At 43.5% G+C, this 18464-nt stretch overlaps 1 protein-coding gene across 1 annotated transcript in view; it reads left to right on the top strand.

Moving 5' to 3' along the window:
• The first annotated feature begins 871 nt into the window (after positions 1-871).
• The window catches only part of LOC106739408 (deleted in malignant brain tumors 1 protein), a 126736-nt gene continuing 109143 nt past the window's right edge, over positions 872-18464 (top strand). Inside the window, exons 1-5 of the mRNA XM_059730344.1 lie at positions 872-958; positions 6483-6493; positions 13770-13849; positions 17317-17376; positions 17804-17860. Of these exons, the coding sequence (XP_059586327.1) occupies positions 872-958; positions 6483-6493; positions 13770-13849; positions 17317-17376; positions 17804-17860 (295 nt within the window). The remainder of the gene's footprint in view (positions 959-6482; positions 6494-13769; positions 13850-17316; positions 17377-17803; positions 17861-18464) is intronic.

Below are 18464 nucleotides of genomic sequence, written 5' to 3'. Positions count from 1 at the left end.
TAGAAATGGGCAGTACATTTAAGTGTTTTTTCCTTGTTTCTGCACCTCAGTTATGTGAGGCTTGGTGTCACACGCTCCTCTCTCTAAAGAGATTAATGTATGGGGGGAGGGCTGAACTGTATTTTTCATGGGAGGTTTGTTTTTTTTGCCTCTCTTCCTGTGAACACTAGTTAAAAAAAGTTATCCCAAAAGGGTTAGAAACATGTACAGCCAAGTTGCAGCCTGGGCCTAAGTGGTCTTGTGGTCTCTCTTTTTTTTTAATATAATAAGATTTATATGTCTCAACTTACTTTGTAATGACGTCTATTATTGCCTTTTTACTCCACAGGTTTATTGCCAACTTCCCTTCTACGTGAACACTTTTATTTACTTAGTGTATTATATAGTTGGCCCAATAAAAGATGTGGCCCAACAAATCCTCCCCTTGAATATTTGTACCATTAGAGATAAAGCAACACTGATAAGAAATGCATAGGAAGTATTTTAGGGGTAAAACCTTGACTCCCATGGGTAGATGTTAACTTTGATACAAAAAGGGAAAGACTTTGCAGAGCGGTGGTTGCAGCCAGACTTCCCAACTGAGCTGGTGGCAGTAACTGCCTTGAGGCTTTGATTCTTATGGGGCTTTGAGCTAGAGGGGCATGAGTAGGTAACACGACTTCAGGCCCAGACGTTGGAAGGGGCCATCAGCCTAGCAGAGAACTAGTATAAAGGTTCCCAACCAAGGCAAAGGTTCCCAACTGAAGGAGATAAGTGACCTATGAAAGCAAGCAGTCTGGGACCCTCAGCTGAGGAAGAGGGTGTTGAATCTTCAGTTGGGGGTGCCAGGGCCCAAGAGGAAGAGATTCTGGGTGCTGTCCTCCCATTAACCATGGATGAGAAGCATTCAGAACTTACTAAGACTGGAGTCTTCAATGCAGCTATAAATAGCAAAGCTGACCTGGTGGGGAAGCCAAGGGTAGTAGACAGTTTCTAAGACCACAGTCTCTAAGACCAAAGGGAGGAGCAGACCAACAAGCGTTCCTTCTAAAGGACCTATGAAGACAGCCTAGTCCATATTAATAAGACCATTGTAAAGCTTGAGATGACAGACTAGTTACTCCTCCACTAGTTACGTGTTAAATTAGAAGAAGGATACCTCCACAGCAGGATGCTAAGGCTATTCTAAAAAAAACGTTTGAAAGAAGCCCGATTGGCAAATCACCTCGGTGAAGACTAGACTTTAAACTATTTTTTTACCATGTTTGCTTTTGGCTATAATGCATAAGGATTTCTGATACTCATAGATTCATAGATGTTTGGGTTGGAAGGGACCTCAGTAGATCATTGAGTCTGACCCCCTGCCCTGGGTGGGAAAGAGTGCTGGGGTTAGATGATCCCAGTCAGGTGCATGCTTAGCCTCCTCTTAAAGACCCCAAGGTAGGGGAGTCACCACCTCGCTTGGAAACCTATTCTAAATTCTGCTAACCCTTACAGTAAAGACATTTTTCTTGATGTCTAACCTAAATCTGCTCTCCGTCAGTTTGTGGCCATTGTTCCTAGTTACTCCAAGGGGTGCCTTGGTAAACAGAGCAGCTCCTTTTCCTTGCTGCCCCCCCCCACCCCCCCTATGAATTTGTAGGCAGCCATAAGCTCACCTCTCAGCCTTCTCTTGCAAAGACTGAAGAGATCCAGGTCCCTCAATCTCTCCTCATAGGGCTTTGCCTGCAGGGCCCTCACCATACAAGTGGCCCTCCTCTGAATCCTCTCAAGGTCATCCACATCCCTCTTGAAGTGTGACACCCAAAACTGGACACAGTACTCCACCTGTGGCCTGACCAAAGCCTCATAGAGGGGAAGTATCACCTCCCTGGACCTGTTCATCGTGCACCTGCTAATGCATAATAAAGTGCATTTAGCTTTACTGATTGCTTTGTCACATTGATGATTCATGTTCATCTTGGAGTCAACAAAGATCCCTTTCCAGTGCTGTGCTGCTGAGAAGGTCCTCCCCCAGCCTGTAAGTGTGCTGGTGATTCTTTCGGCCTAGGTGCAGCACTTTGCACTTGTCTTTGGTGAACTGCATCCTATTCCATTCTGTCCACTTTTCCAACCTGTCCTGATCCACCTGGATTTGTTCCCTACCCTCTAGTGTGTTAACTTTACCCTATAATTTGGTATCATCTGAGAATATGGACAGAGTGCTTTCCATGCCCTCATCCAAGGCACTGATGAAGACATTGAACAGTACAGGTACAAGGACCAAGCCTTGTGGGACTTCACTGCCCACATCTTTCCACGTTGATACCAACCCATCCACCACCAATCTCTGTGTGTGACCCCTAAGCCAATTTGCTACACACCTGACCATGTAAACATCTATGCCACAGCCGCTCAGTTTATTTGTGAGAATAGGATGAGATACTGTATTGAAAGCCTTCTTCAAATCCAAGTAAATGGCATCTACCTTGATTCCTAAGTCAGCACTGACAGGTGGTGGGCTGGTGTCCCTTTTGTGCCTGTCTATGATCCAATTGGAAAATTTGTCCCGATCCATATTCAGGAACACAGAAGCAAAAAACTCATTGAAGAACTCAGCATTGGCCCCCCTATCTGTCACTAACTGCCCTAGTTTGTCCTATAGGGGTCCTATGCTACCCTGTGCCTTCTTTTTACTCCCTATATACCTGAAGAAGGACTTTTTGTTGTCTTTCATTTTTGTTGCCAGCCTAAATTCCATTTCTGCTTTAGCCTTCCTGACTCCCTCCCGGCAAGTGCGGGCCAAATAGGTATACTCTGCATTGGTAGCTACCCTCTGCTTGCACAGCTTATATGCCTGTTTTTTGCCCCTAGGCTTTTCTGGATTTCCCTGTTCAGCCAAGAGGGTTTCTTGGCCCCTTTGCCTCCTTTCTTGTGCAACGGGATTTTCTTTTTCTGTCCCCATAGGATCGCTCTCTTTAGGAACAACCACCCTTCCTGGACTCCCATCTCACCAATGTTCCTTTTCTTCAGTGCCTCACTAACTAATCTCCTGAGCACACTGAAGTTAGCCTCTATGAAGTCTAGCACTTCTGCCCTACGGGTTATCTTTCCCACCCAACGCCAGATAGTGAAATCAATCAAATGATGGTCACTGTCCCCTAGGTTACGTTGTGTCTGTAGATCCCCCACCAGGTCATCCCCTGTAGCCAGCACCAAGTCTAGTAAGGCATTTCCCCTAGTGGGATCATATACCTCCTGTGTTAGGTGAAGGTCCCGTACACAGGTTAAGAATCTGGTGGCCGTCTATATACCGGGGGGACCAGTGGGGAATGGGAGAGTCCCTGTTCCCCTGAGCACTACCAGGAGGAACTAGGAAGAACAGCCACAAGTTGATTGAAAGTAGGTTCAGACTAGACATCAGAAAGCACTACTTCACAGTCAGGGTGGCTAGGATCTGGAACCAACTTCCAAGGGAAGTGGTGCTCACTCCTACCATGGAGGTCTTCAAAAGGAGGCTAGACAATCACCTAGCCGGGGTCGTTTGATCCCAGCATTCTTTCCTGCCCATGGCAGGAGGTCGGACTTGATGATCTGCTCAGGTCCTTTCCAACCCTACCAACTATGAAACTATGAAACAACCATGAAACTATGAAACAACTATAAAACTATGAAACCTACATGAATGGTTGGATCTAGCTGACTACTCCTCCCAGCAGATGTCAAGGTAATTTAGGTCACCCAAGGCCACCATGTCTCTTGACCGTATGGCCTCTGGGAGCTGAATTCCCAGAATTCCTGTGGAGAATTCCTGGTCTAGCTCATCCTCCTGATGTGGCGGCCTGTAGCAGATCCCCACTACCAAATCCCTTTCCCCCCCCCAACCCTCTTGTATTCTGACCAGCAATACCTCAATTTGCCCCCGCTCTGATCCGATCTTCTGTTAATCCTGCCCAGCTTGTGAGCAGGTAGCATCTAGCCAAAATACTAGTAGCTCCCCTTATGCCTCTATACATTTTGAGCCATAGGTATGGGCACAATTGGGACAGTGGAGAGATGTACGGCAGGCCATCAACATGTTCTTGTTTCAGTGGTCTGTGCCACCTGCTGCCCAGAGGCAGTGCCACTAAGGTTGAACACCTATAGTAGTTGAACAAATAAAGATATTTCCATAGGTATAGTTGTCCAGGAAACGCTGACAAATTAAGTAACAACTTTGTATCTTGTCTAATGCAAGAGATTTGTGGATTTCAGAGTATCTCACCCAATAGTTAGAGTGAGAGAGGCTCCCCAGACCTATATAGTTTTCTCAGTATTTGGGCTGCCATCTAGGCAGTAGCTGAGGGACACACTTGAAAAGAAGGTTTCGAGAGAACAAGACAAAAGTATGAATGCTGCAATATGATTTACAATTTAGAGAAATATTGATAGTACTTTGAGACATGGCTCACCAAAACCACTAGCAGCGGGGATTCTCAAGTTCCAATGCAGGCCAGGTATTGATGTAATCACATTAACCTGCAAAGGCCATACAATGTGTTAATAATAGCTCATATTATAAACTGAATTGGGACCCTTCCCAGGTACTACCAAAACCTGTGCAAATGGAGAGCCAGCTGCATGGACAACAGAAAGCACAAATAAGCAGCCCGGTGGGAGACTTTAAGGACACTTCTGATGAACTAGGAGAAGTAGAGAATATACATCACCACATAGAGATTCCACAGGGGGAAATTCTCTGAAACATTAGGAAGCATCAGTGACATGTAGATATATGGGCATAGGAAACCATGAGAAAATACAGTAAACACTTAAAATAAGTAAACTGTGGTAAAAGAGAGATCTCAGGGTAAAGGTTTAGTACACGTAGCCATGTTAGAATTCTGGTCTGGAGTAGTAGGTCTGTTTTATAACAATGCAAACCTTGGGTCAGATAATGTTACTGATCAAATGAGTTGTCTATGACAGAGAGTGCTATATTGTGACTCTAATATCCTGTCCTGGAGCAGAGAACATAAGGAAAATGAATGCTTTAGAGTCATGGAACAGACCCGGTAAATTAGATTTTGTTCCTGTTTTCTGGGTCCTTAAGTGAAGTTCTGCAGTATGTGTATATATTTTAAAATAGCAAGTTTCTTCTTTGATGTCACAAGGTCCTTCATTAGCAAAGTTATTTTCAATAAGCATCATAAAACTGCCTAATACTGACATGTTTCAAATACAACAGATTATTTTTCCTACTTGATCTTAAATACAATGTCTCTATGAGTAGGACATTTCCAGGGAAATATATTGGCCTGAGTCTGTATGTGTATTTTTCAAGACCAGGATTCAGCTTTTATTGCATTTACACTCAGACTTTAAGCCAGTTGGCTGACTGCCATGGGTCTATTGGAACCTGTATTGTAATAAGGAAGTAGGAAATAGTATGGTAGAATGTACTTGTACAATAGTTCATTTCTTTTTGTAATGAAACATAGATTTATGGCTTCTTTTATCTTCTCCTGTTCATGATGGGCCTCTTTGTTGCTTTTATTTTTTTACCTTTGGCTACTGTTTTTAGTGAAAGTAATAACAATTGAATTTTTTTTTTGCTAATAAGGAGTCTTTCCCATTTTTCATTATACTTTTATGAGAAAAAGAACCCGCTCTTGTATTTATTTGTTCAAGTATATTTGTTAATCATTAATCACTAACACCATTTGTTATGTGATGCAACTGCTGGATATTATAGTTTTGCCTATACTTCTACTTGTGTCCTTGTCCTAACTAAGTGTTTTTCCAGAATGATGTACTGCAATGGCTCTCTGTTGCTGTATCAAGGTCCTCCGTCATACAGGTCTCACCAAGGAGTGGGCAAGCAAGCATGTGCTCCATAGTCTGCACTTCACTGCACTCACATATATTTGTGTCATTAGAGTAACCCCATTTGATCAAGTTTGTTTTTGATCTTCCAATTTGCATGTGCAGGCAATTCAGGCATTGCTATATTGGCCAATATTGATCAGTCCCTCCTGGAAGGTCCTCATGGGGTTCCAGGTCAATTTTGGAGCACCTGATTGCATGTAATCTTTCTTTCCATAACCTCAGTTGCTCCCTGTCAGCCATTGTATCCACTGGCTCAACACTAGTCATAAAACTCTTTCATGTTTTAAGTCATTTAGTTACTTCTGTGTGACCACAGAGTGGATTCTTGGGGTCTTCCATCTTCTGTGATGTTTCTTTTTGGCTTGCTACCTCTCTTCTGATATCAGGTGGTGCAATGCTAGCCAGGAAGTACAGGTTATCCTTTGGTGTTGGCTTTAGACATCTTGTTATTTCACAACAACCTTTGTTTAGAATTGAATCTGTTCTTTTGGAATAAATTGTTCATCTTCATATTGGACATGCACACTTTGCAGTGGAGTAACACAAGGCAATAACAGTGGTTTGTAATGTAGCTGGATTTGCTTCCCGCTTTGAGGTGACCAACTTTTGAAGCATGTTGTTGCAGGTGCTGATATTCCCTTTCGTCTTCCCTACAGGTGCTTTTAAGGTAAGTGTTTGGTTCAACTCCCAAGTACGCAGGGGTTGGGTGATTAGTGGGATTCCATCCCAGATGATGTTTAATTTCCACTTGGCTTCTCGATGGTGTAGGTGAAAATCTGTGACCTGCATCTTGGTTGGTTGTTGCATAACTAGTTCTTATTTGGTAATCTGAAAGTTTGCCCAGTGTGCATGTCAGTTTGTTCTTGAAAGTGGCTTAGTCCTTCTCCTGTGACGTGATGCATAGATTATCAGCATATATGAAGCTCCTTGTATTACTCTGTATAGGTTGGTCATATGTTAAAAAGAATTGGTGCTAGCATGCTACCATGAGGGATACTGTTTCACTGTCATTTCTAGCAGCTCCAGTTCTTGCACAGTTCTGTGTAAAAGCATCTATTCTTCAAAAGAGATCAGATGAGGTGCACTAGGTGGAAGCCACACATCATATTGTAGAATTTGCAAGCAGGTTTTGGTGGTTGACTGTTGTGTGCCACAGATAGGTCTACAAACAGCACCTGTTTTTTATCCCTTTCTTCAATCCATTTTCTATATGCAAATATTTAGTATTTAGCTAGTGCCTACACTGATAGATAGTGTTGATCTATAGGCCCCTGAAGTCTGTATCTATTGACCACCTTTGTTGAAAACCCCTTAGCTGAACCCAATCCAACCCAACCCAGAAGGTCTGTTGAACTTGCGTATATAAGAAGGCTACCCTTGCTCACCACCTAGTATATCTCCTAGTCCCTGCAGCATGTCAAGAACTCACCCTGGAATTTGGACCCCAAGATGCAAAAGTTCACAAACAGCAAGCCCACAAATCCCTGTTTCTGACTCCTGACACTTCTCCACCTTCTTCCTCTACCTATTGCCAATGAATTGAGACTATCCCAGGAGGAGAGAGAACCCCACAAACAAACTAATAGTCTACTTGGCTTGCTAGTGGACTACAAGTTAAGTGATAGAAGGGGAAGGGCAGCTGACATGGCTCAGGCTGTAGCAAACCTCTGGTCTATCCTAAATGTCAGTATAGACATAGTGTTATGTCTTTTTCAACAATCATTGAATAAAATAGAAAAATGATTCTGAGATCAGGGATAATTGATCAGTAAACCAGTGATTTGTTTATGAAGTATTCAGTATGACTAGAAAACATTTATATTTCTTGTTCTAGTTACCAAAGCTAAATGCATTTTCTCTTATTGTTGGTTTGAATAATTTAGTCTTTAGGAGGTATGTTGATCCTACACAAATTCCATTTAATCACAGACACCAATTTTAGATTGCTGCAAAATCATTCTAGCCCAGGGACACGATATTTGCTTTGAGACTGTTCAAGTAAGCAAACAATCATTTTCCTGTGAGTTCACACATAATGATTCAACTGGGGGCAATGTCACATGTAGGGATAACATGAAGTCTACTTTGAAGCTGGCAGAATGTTTGCAAGTATTTTATTATATGCTTCTTCCAAGCCTAGGAGAGGGTATGAGATCAAGGGGTGAGTGGGAAGCCTGTGGGGAGTAGGTGTGGCAGGGAGCAAAACCTCAGCTGTTCAGAGAAATTAGAGACTGATGAAATAAAGGGTGATTTGGAAGCAGGTACAGGAATGAGTGATTTTCTTTTTTTTTTTTTAAAGAAGAAAGGTGGGAACCAAAAAAGTGAAATTTAGTGTAAGTAATTGACCATCATGGTAAGTAGGTGAAATAAGTCTTTACCCAAATTCCTTCAGTTGCCAGCCCTGAGAAAATAAGCCTCAAAGGAAAGGAGCAATCCTTTTCATAGCCTGACCAGCTCTGTGCTTAATGCTTCAGATGAGTACAAAAGTCAGCTCAATGTCCTTGAACCAGATTTTCCTTTGTATTTTAATAGAAAAACATAACTGATCTATAACTGCTTCTGTAAAACATAAAATTGTTTTGCTTAATTATTAGATAAATTCATAATTTTATTGACTAACTGAAATCCAGTGCAGGACAAACTGAATCCACGGTCAGATGGATTGCTAATTGGCTGAAGGGTCGTACTCAGAGGGTGGTGGTGGATGACCTGGGGGGAAGTGGGCAGCGGAGTTGCCCAGGGCTCGGTCCTTGGGCCCATGCTGTTCAATTTCTTTATCAGCGATTTGGACGATGGGGTGAAAAGCAACCTGTTCAAATTTGCTGATGATACCAAAATCTGGGGTGAAGTGGGCATGCTAGTAGGGAGGGAAAGACTGCAGAAAGACTTGGATAGGTTGCAAGGGTGGGCTGACAAAAACAGGATGCGTTTCAATGCGGACAAGTGCAGGCTGCTGCACTTGGGCAGTAGTAACTGGCAACACTCTTATAAGATGAGAAACTCCCTTCTTGAGAGCATGGAGGCAGAAAGGGATCTTGGAGTCATCACTGATTCCAAGATGAACATGGGCCGACAATGCGAGGTCACGGTCAGCAGGGCTAACCGGACCCTATCGTGCATCCACAGATGCATCTCAAGTAGGGCCAAGGAGGTGATCCTCCCCCTCTACGTGACACTGGTCAGGCCACAGCTGGAGTACTGTGTCCAGTTCTGGGCGCCCCAATTCAAGAGGGATGTGGACAACATTGAGAGGGTCCAGAGGAGGGCCACCCGCATGATCCGGGGACAGCAGGACAGACCCTACAATGAGAGGCTACGGGACCTGAACCTGTTCAGCCTTCACAAGAGAAGGCTGAGGGGGGACCTTGTGACCGTCTATAAACTCACTAGGGGGGACCAGAAGGGTTTGGGGGAGACCTTGTTTCCCCTAGCACCCCCCGGGATAACAAGGAAAAACAGCCACAAGTTGTTGGAGAGTAGGTTCAGATTAGACATCCGTAGGAACTACTTCACAGTTAGGGCGGCTAGGATCTGGAACCAACTTCCTAGGGAAGTGGTGCTGGCTCCTACCCTGGGAGTCTTTAAGAAGCGGCTCGATGCCTACCTGGCTGGGGGTCACTTGAGTCCAGTTTCTCTCCTGCCCAAGCAGGGGGTCGGACTTGAAGATCTACAAGGTCCCTTCCGACCCTACTTCTATGATTCTATGAACTGGCACCAATTTTCCTATAGCAATTAATTATTATTGTAAATACTGGAAAATGTTTGTGCTATCCTCACTGGTTCTGGGTTTAAATGGACTTTTCTTTCAGGAGGGCATTTCTGTCCTGTTTAATCTTCACTTGCTCTGAATTCAGTAGCAGGTGTAGGATTACTTATTGCTGATAGTCTATCAGGGCTTGGCTCTAACAGCATCTGTGATGTCCTGTACAGTGCAAAAGACAAGGAAATAATGAAGGAGAATTCCAAGCCAGGGATGATTAGTTTTTTAATAGCCATAGGTTGGGGGATCAGTGTTATGAAGTTGAGATTTGTATTGTCATTGAAGACTGGAAATTTCTCCAGAAATCTGAAGATAAATGATTAGCTTAAGGTCTCAGAGTAAATTTTGGGGCAGAATCAAGAAGGCAAAGTCAAGAATTCTGAATACCTGCTGTACCCTTAGATCACACTGCCTCATGATATTTTCAGAAAGCTGCCCTTAGGTAGGCCTTCCATGAGCCAGTCCCTAATGCTGCAGATTGTCAATTACCTTTTTGTTTAAAAGATATTTTCTTGAAGTTGTACATGCTCATAGTTGGTTAAACTTCTGCAGAGGTTCCCATGCAAACTTGGCTGAAAACACCAGGACAAGAACAAGCCACTAACAATAATCATTTATACTTAAAGTTAAAATATTGACAGAACACTTGAATACTTGAAATATTGACAGAACAGAGTGGGGTTTTTTTCAAGTTGATGATGTTTGATTTTTTTTTTTTTTTTTTTTTTACACAGTATAGTGGAAGCAAACATTTTCAGGTGACTTGGAGAAGCTAAAGAAAATGACAGTCCTTTTAGGTATTATGAGAGACCATCTGGCAAAGAAAGATGCAAGTATAGCTGGTAAAGTAAACTCATAATAATATGCCATAATGCTTTCTATTTGTTCAGACTCACTGTTCAGGGTTTGTCTAGTAATGAAATTCTCCTAAAGCATCCAACTACAAAGTATGTACAAAACCCACACCTGAATTGTGTGTGAATGCAGTTGTTTATTCAAGAAACTATCACCTTATTTATTTGCTCTTGGCTCAAAATATTGCCTCTTGGCTCTTCCTTATTGCACTGGATATAAGTTAAAGTGATTGTGCTGGCTTTCCCCTTGGGCTTTTCCATTTCCGTCTTCTGTTACAATAACACCAGTGCTCATTGCCCTTTTTGCCCTTTTTGCCCTTTTGTCATTGTGGTTTTTTATTCACCTCTATGTATGTAACCATTCCACAAACCTGTTAGCCAAGCCACCTTCTGATATCACTTGGGTCATCATTCTTGAAGAAGTATAGTAAAGACGACACCTGCCTATGTTTACGAAGTCAACAAGCTGTGTGCGTATCTCATGGAAGTAAGCATATAATGTTTTCACTGGAACATTTGTGCTTTGCTTCCCCCATGACTGAACTTTTACCTGTTGTGATCTGTTGAATTCTACTGGTGTGCTGTTCAACGCAGAGGCAGTGTCTTTGTGCCTTTCAGCTAGCACTTATTTCTTGAGTACTCAGAAACATACTACGTTTATCCAACATTAATGAAACCCAAATCTATTTGGAAGCAACAACAACAGTGTCAATATCCAAGTGCCTAACGACCTTCTGGATACCACTGTCCTACAACAACTTTCTGGCAATACAAAGTGCCTTCACCCCAACACTACTTGCTCCCAAATAAATGAAGACTCAGTTCTACCCCCAGCTGTGTGACACTCTAAGAAACATACTCAACAATGATAAAATCCTACTACTGGGTGACTTCAATGCACACTTTGGAGATGACCACACTACTTGGAACAGAGTCGTGGGGAAATTCAGATGTGGGTCTTTAAACACAAATGGAGAATTACTCTTAACATACTGCATAGAGTTTGACCTTGTTGTTCCAAACCCCTTTTTCAACATGCCAGAAAGTGGTTCTACTTTTGGTGGTGCTCAGTCAAAAAGATGGCACCTTCTAGATTATGCCATCACTTGTCACAATGACCTCAGGGATGTTTACATTACCAGGGCTATGAAAGGTGCAGAATGCTTTATGGATCACCAGCTTATCTGTACTAAACTGAATGTCAGGATTCGTACTCCTAGACAGAAGGCTGCTTCAAAACCAAACCAATTTCATAGACATTAGGGCTGGAAGGGACCTCGGAAGATCATCGAGTCCAGCCCCCTGCCCAAAGGGCAGGAAGTCAGCTGGGGTCACAGGATCCCAGCAAGATAAGCATCCAGCTTGCTCCTGAAGGTGTTCGATGTTGGCGCTTGAACCACCTCCGGTGGCAGGCTGTTCCAGACCTTGGGGGCTCGGACAGTAAAGAAATTCTTCCTTATGTCCAGCCTGAAATGGTCTTGTAGTAGTTTATGACCGTTCGACCTAGTCGTCATCCCTTGGGGCGCTCTGGTGAACAAACGTTCCCCCAGATACTGGTGGTCACCCCTGATAAACTTATAGGTGGCCATCAGATCGCCCCTGAGCCTGCACTTTTCCAGGCTAAAGAGCCCCATGGCTCTCAGCCTGTCATCGTAGGGTCTGCTTCCCTGACCTCTGATCATGCGCGTGGCTCTTCTCTGGACTCTTTCAGGCTTCTTCACATCCTTTTTGAATTGTGGAGCCCAAAACTGGATGCAGTACTCCAGCTGCGGCCTCACCAAGGCCGAGTACAAGGGGAGAATGACATCCCAGGATTTGCTTGAGAAGCATCTATGGATGCAAGCCAGCGTTTTGGTTGCTTTACTAGCCGCAGCATCGCATTGCAGGCTCATGTTCATCTTGTGGTCAATGATGACCACCAAGTCTGTTTTGAAACTTTGCATGGAAGAAAGGAGAACTCAGTTAGAAACTTCCACTCATGCTGCACGATCAGACTTAATGTCCTGGGAAGATACGGCCCATGATAGGCGAGGTTGGCACTCCACTGCGAACGAAGTAGACCAAGCGATAGAACATCATCACGCCACCTTGGTTGACAGCAGGAGGGAACATAGACACTAACTTGCCCTGGCATGTTTCTTGAACCCTATGTGTGGAAACTGATTCTCAGTATCAGTGGTTGTCATACTCAAATACGAGTGACAGTCATTACTTTACTAGTGACACTAAGATTACAATGCATTTATATAACTCACTGAGGAACAGATACAAAAATACTTCTTAATTTCAGTTCAAAGGATGCAGGAGTGTGTGAACCACCATGCTAGGCAATGCCCACTCTTCACCAGTACCTCAAAAATGTACAACATAGCTACCCTCACTGCAGCACTGGGCAACCTGTAGCAACCTGTCCCAGGCAGGCTTGAGGAGTGCCCATTGCCACACTGAGTGTTGACTAGGTTACATTTTTCAGGGTGGAGTGTGAATGGGTGGGTGCCATGCTCCACTGTTTTCCCTACCACTTTGGAGGCAATGCAGGCATGTCCTTAGAGTGACATTTGGCTGAAACTATAAGATTGACCTGATTTTACATAAAAATCCATAGATTTTTTTTCATGGTTCCATGCAAAGTTATTGGTTGGCCCTAGTTATCTGAAAATATTCATGCACTTTTATGTATGTAACATGAAACCATTCAAGTACCACTAAAAAGCCTTCCCTGGAGGAAGGCTGAGCAAACTGGGAGGCTGACCACAACCCCACTTTGCTATCTTGTATTGGCACAAATATTTTTCCTTCGTGTGTCTTCATCAAACAAAACACCTGGGTCCACTGTACAGACACTAAATATCAGTAGCATAAGGAAGGAATGGTGACTGGGGCACCAGCCTAGGTACTGACCCTGGGAGAGCATAAAAAGAGTAGCAGCTGCACTGTTTGGATTGTCACAACCATGACAGTGCCAGTCCAGCCAGTGACACTGCCCCATGCACTACTGTTGCCCAGGGCAATCAAGTGCCCAACTATGCCTCTGTTAAAGGTAAGTTGGTTCATTAATCAAATGAACCGTTAGGATAGTTTTCAACCTTGGCAATGGCACAATGGGGCTCCTCTAAGAAGTGAAAAATGTGACTGTTCAAATATTGTCTTTGGGCAAACCAGGAAGTTGAAAGTGTTGGACAACAAATTAAACAAAGGGTCAATGTGGCTTCAGTGAAACCACCCTGCGGATGAACTTCATACTAGTTTACTATAGAGATAACACAGGTTCTTGTGTCACACCTCTTCAGCAACAGAGCTTATAAAGTCTGGTGTTCCTTTTTTGACAGGAGCTCTGGCAAAACGGGCATGATGATGGTCTTCACTTGGATGCTATTGTTAAGTTCAGGAGTTCTGGCAACTACTACAGGTAAACATGCTTAAAATCTTTCCAATGTAATTCTCACCATAAAATGAAGACACATTTTTGCTTTTTCTTATTGATTTCACATAGAGAACTCAGGCTAATGATAATTTTATGCAAAAATTAAAGACAGTTTAGATTAGCTAGACTCTATCAGCTAGAACTTTAACTCACATTGTTCAATAGAAATATTGAACTAACGTCATTGTTGTTTAAAGAGAAACAATAAGTGCCTAGTGCAATTAAATCAGTCCAGTTACCTTCAAGTGTTTTGTCTTAGCCTTGGAACAAACATGGCATTTGTCCCAGGACAACTTGTACCTGTGTTTGTCCCAAAAAGTCCTGGGATTGGTGTGTACACATCACCCTTCCAATCAGGGTTAGTGAGTGGTTGTATGTACTGTCACTTTCCTACTACTGATTTAACAATGCAGTCTGGGGACAACATACCTGGATGTCTGAATGATTGCATTTGTCCTAGGGCAAAATGGTTTCTCCCAGGACAAATGTGACATTTGTTTGTAGCCTTATAGACCTGAACCATAACTAAAATCAAATAAATATTCAGGTGGTTTCTGTCTCCAAATCTTTACCTTTACAGTGTGGTGTAAGGAGAAATTGGGTTTTTTGCTAAATTGCTTTTTTATTTTTAAATGCTTTGAAATAATACTTCCAGGTGCACAGGGAACAAGCCAGTTCTTATTTATAGTGAAACACCATCACAAGATAATATATGATAGATACTATCACAAGCAATAGTATGTCATAGTTCACTTAGAATAAATGAAATATTGTGCTTACTTCAGGATGCAGTCAGTTTCTCCTTTGTCCTTTTACTTTCGTTTTATGTGTGTTAAGGTTGACTGACCTGTTTAATTCCATAAAGCTCAAATTACATAGCTTGGACCTTTTGTACCTGGAAAAAACACATAATTTTCATGACCACTATTTAAGCTGATTTATACCTATGTTGTTCCCTCCAGCCCCTTCATTAAATGATACATAACTGATAAGTATGTTTTAGATTTATATTTTTAGTGTGTTTATGAATGACTATGTTAAAACATGGATATAAAGATCTACAAATTAACCCCATGTAACTTCTAAACAGAAGGGCCTTTTGCCCAACAGAAAATATCCTTCCTAACATCCGGCACCTAGGATCAGAGCTATGTCTCCATTCCCTTGATTAAGTGTTTGGCCTTGTATGTATCTTAAGTTCCTGACTTAGCCACCCTTCTTTAATTCTTTGTGCCTGCTTCTCTCCCTATCCATCTCCTACTGTCTTTAATAGGAAGTGTTTGAATTAGCCCCATTAACACAGGCCTGTGAAAGATGTGTTGTTTAAGAGCTTTCATCTATCACCCACTGCTTCCCTGCAGTCTGGCTAGCAACTGCACTTCAGGCAGAGCAGAGTAGTACGCTTCCTTGTTGGGCACAGGGCTACAGAGTAGGGTAGATGGGCAATAGTGTTTCCCTAAACTTACTGGAATACTTAATACAGTCATAGTTGCATAGTTTCATAGTAGTTAGGGTCAGGAGGGACCTGAACAGATCATCTAGCCTGACCCCCTGCCTCAGGCAGGAATGAATGCTGGGTTCACAAGATCCTAGACAGGTGATCGTCCAACCTCCTCTTGAATTTGCCCAAGGTAGGGGCGAGGACCACTTCCCTGGGAAGTTGGTTCCAGATTTTGGCCACCCGAACTGTGAAATATTGCCTTCTGATCACCAACCTAAACCTATTCTCCAACAGCTTATGACCATTGCTCCTTGTCACCACAGGTGGTGCTGGGGAGAAAAGAGCTCTGCCTATTTGCTGTTGAAGCTCTGCCTATTTGCTGTTGATACAGTCACATGTTTAATACAGTCACATATATTAAGACACTGCATATTTCAAAATGGCCACGGCATGCTTCATCTAAAGCTCAATCAACAAAGTTTAGCTAAAGAGCGCCCATGGCCATTTTGAAATACGCAGGGGCTTAATACATGTGACTCATGCCAGCCACATGACTCGTGCCCCCCCCCACACACACACAGCCACACGCTACACACCATGCACCCAGCCACATGCCATGCACACCCCAAGAAATGCCCAGCCATGTGTTGCATGCTACATGCACCCAGCCAGCCACGTGCCCAGCCACATGCTGCATGCCACCCACACACACACAGCCCACCACATACCTAGCCACATGCCATGCACATACAGCCACATGCCACACACTCAGCCACATGCCACACACATCCAGCCACATACCCAGTCACATGCCACACACCACATGCCACACATACAGCCAGCCACACGTCACATGCACCACACACACACATACACATACCCACACCCAGCCACGCACCACACGCACACACTCAACTACATGCCACACCCCAACACACACACCCAGCCAAAACTAGATGCCATGCGCCCAGCCACATGCCACACACACAGACATGTGCCGCACGCCACATGCCCCCAGCCACATGCCACACACCATACACACCCAGCCACATGTGGCATGCCACACACACCCAGCCACATGGCATGGGGCAGTCAGAGCCCAGCAGGTTATCCAAGGGCACTGCATGGAGGAGCCAAGAGGGAGGGCATGTGCCCCCCACCCCCGCAAAGCTCCCCTGTAGAGTGCGCAGCAGTGGGAGCTGCCCTTCTGCACCCCTGGAGGAGCCATTGGGCTCCCATGGCCCCACAACTCAGCCCTGCCTGAGTGCAGTCCCCACCTCCAGGATCAGCCTGGTGTAGTCTTAGTCCCACTCCCTCCCCACCCAGCCTTTCCCCCAGTGGTGGTACTTCCACTGTGCCACCACCATTCCCCTTCCTTTCCTGCTCCCCTCCCCCTCCGTGCCAGCTGTTGTTGGGGGGGGGGGTGCGGCGTGGTGGCTCACTGGCCCCCGACTGCCTCTGCCCCCTCCCCTAAGAGCCAGCATAAAGTTGTGCCCAGTGCAGCCAATCACCGCCTGCCCTCTTGGCAGCACACGTGCAGATGGCCTGGAGTGTTATGGACAGATGGACAGAAAGACAGATGGACTAAGGGTTTTATTATATTAGATTAGTAGAGCTTAAAAATTCATTGAGAAATGTTATTATGTGGTGAGTGTATGATATTAACTAGCAGATAATAGAAGCAGAGAGTTAACCAAACAGGTTCCAGAAACATATATTTGTGATCCCTCCTGGCCACTGTCCTAACTATTGAAATCTGTGCAAATATCTTTCTCCCCAGTGCCCTGTCTTTCCATCCAGACATTTGCATTGTATTTGCACATCCTCTTGTAAAAGGAATGAAAAAGTAAGCTTTTATTACAATCATAGTAAGCAAAAGCTTCCTCAGAGGGTCACTTAACACACCAAACTGGTAACTAAAGACCCTTATTATGTATTAAGTAACAGAAATCTTGAAACTAATATCCTTGAAAAAAGAAAATCATTTCTAATTTATCTTGTTTCCTTAAAGATAAAAGATCTACAACCACCACTACAACTGAGTTTACTACAACACCTGAACCTACCACCTGTAAGTCCCATCTTGTTTAACTTTATTTTCCAGTGGTGCTGTGCATATTTGGCTTTTGTTATATCTATCAGTCAAATCTGTAGTATACTTTTTTGTGGTATCATAATATCTCATGAAATCACTGAGACAATACTGCAAAAAAATAACCAAGTACTAAATGACTGCATAATCAAGTACTAAATATCTTTCTCCCCAGTGTCCTTTCTTTCCACCAAGACATTTGCATTGTATTTGCACATCCTTTTGTAAAAAGAATGAAAAAGTAAGCTTTTATTACAATCATAGTAAGCAAAAGCTTCCTTAGAGGGTCACTTAACACACCAAACTGGTAACTAAAGACCCTTATTATGTATTAAGTAACAGAAATCTTGAAACTAATATCCTTGAAAAAAGAAAACCATTTCTAATTTACCTTGTTTCCTTAAAGATGCAAGATCTACAACCACCACCACACCTGAGTTTACTACATCTGAAACTACCACCTGTAAGTCCCATCTTGTTTAACTTTATTTTCCAGTGGTGCTGTGCATATTTGGCTTTTGTTATATCCATCAGTCAAATCTGTAGTATACTTTTTTTTGTGGTGTCATCATATCTCATGAAATCACTGACACAATACTGCAAAAAAATAACCAAGTACTAAATGACTGCATAGCCAAGTACTAAATAACTGGTGTTACTGTGCAGTAGCATCCTGGCATGGTTGCCTGGTAACACTGACTGTGCAGTACCTTGTTACTATTGCACAGTAACATTGCATCATGGTTTGTGCCCAGCAATGCTACTGCACAGTAGTAACAGGCTACTGTCCTCTAAGCATCTCTTCTAGACGCATCCTTTATTGTACAATTGCAAAGACCCCTGTAGCTGTTTTTCAAAGACAGTATCTTTGAATATTGCAGCACTGGCTGGTATTGTGCCTTGTCTAGAACTGTGCCCGCCTCCATTCAATTAAGCGCTCCCGTGCGGCCTTTGCCCGGACTAGGGATCGTGTCTGTCCTGGGCTCGCGGGTGAACCCCACAGGCTACCCCTGCTGACGTCAGCGGGTCCCATTAACTCGCCTGCCATGACTTGGGATGTTATCTCA

This window comes from Alligator mississippiensis, chromosome 6 (genome assembly GCF_030867095.1).
Source record: "Alligator mississippiensis isolate rAllMis1 chromosome 6, rAllMis1, whole genome shotgun sequence".
Taxonomy (NCBI): domain Eukaryota; kingdom Metazoa; phylum Chordata; order Crocodylia; family Alligatoridae; genus Alligator; species Alligator mississippiensis.
This window is presented reverse-complemented; position numbering and strand designations above follow the sequence as displayed.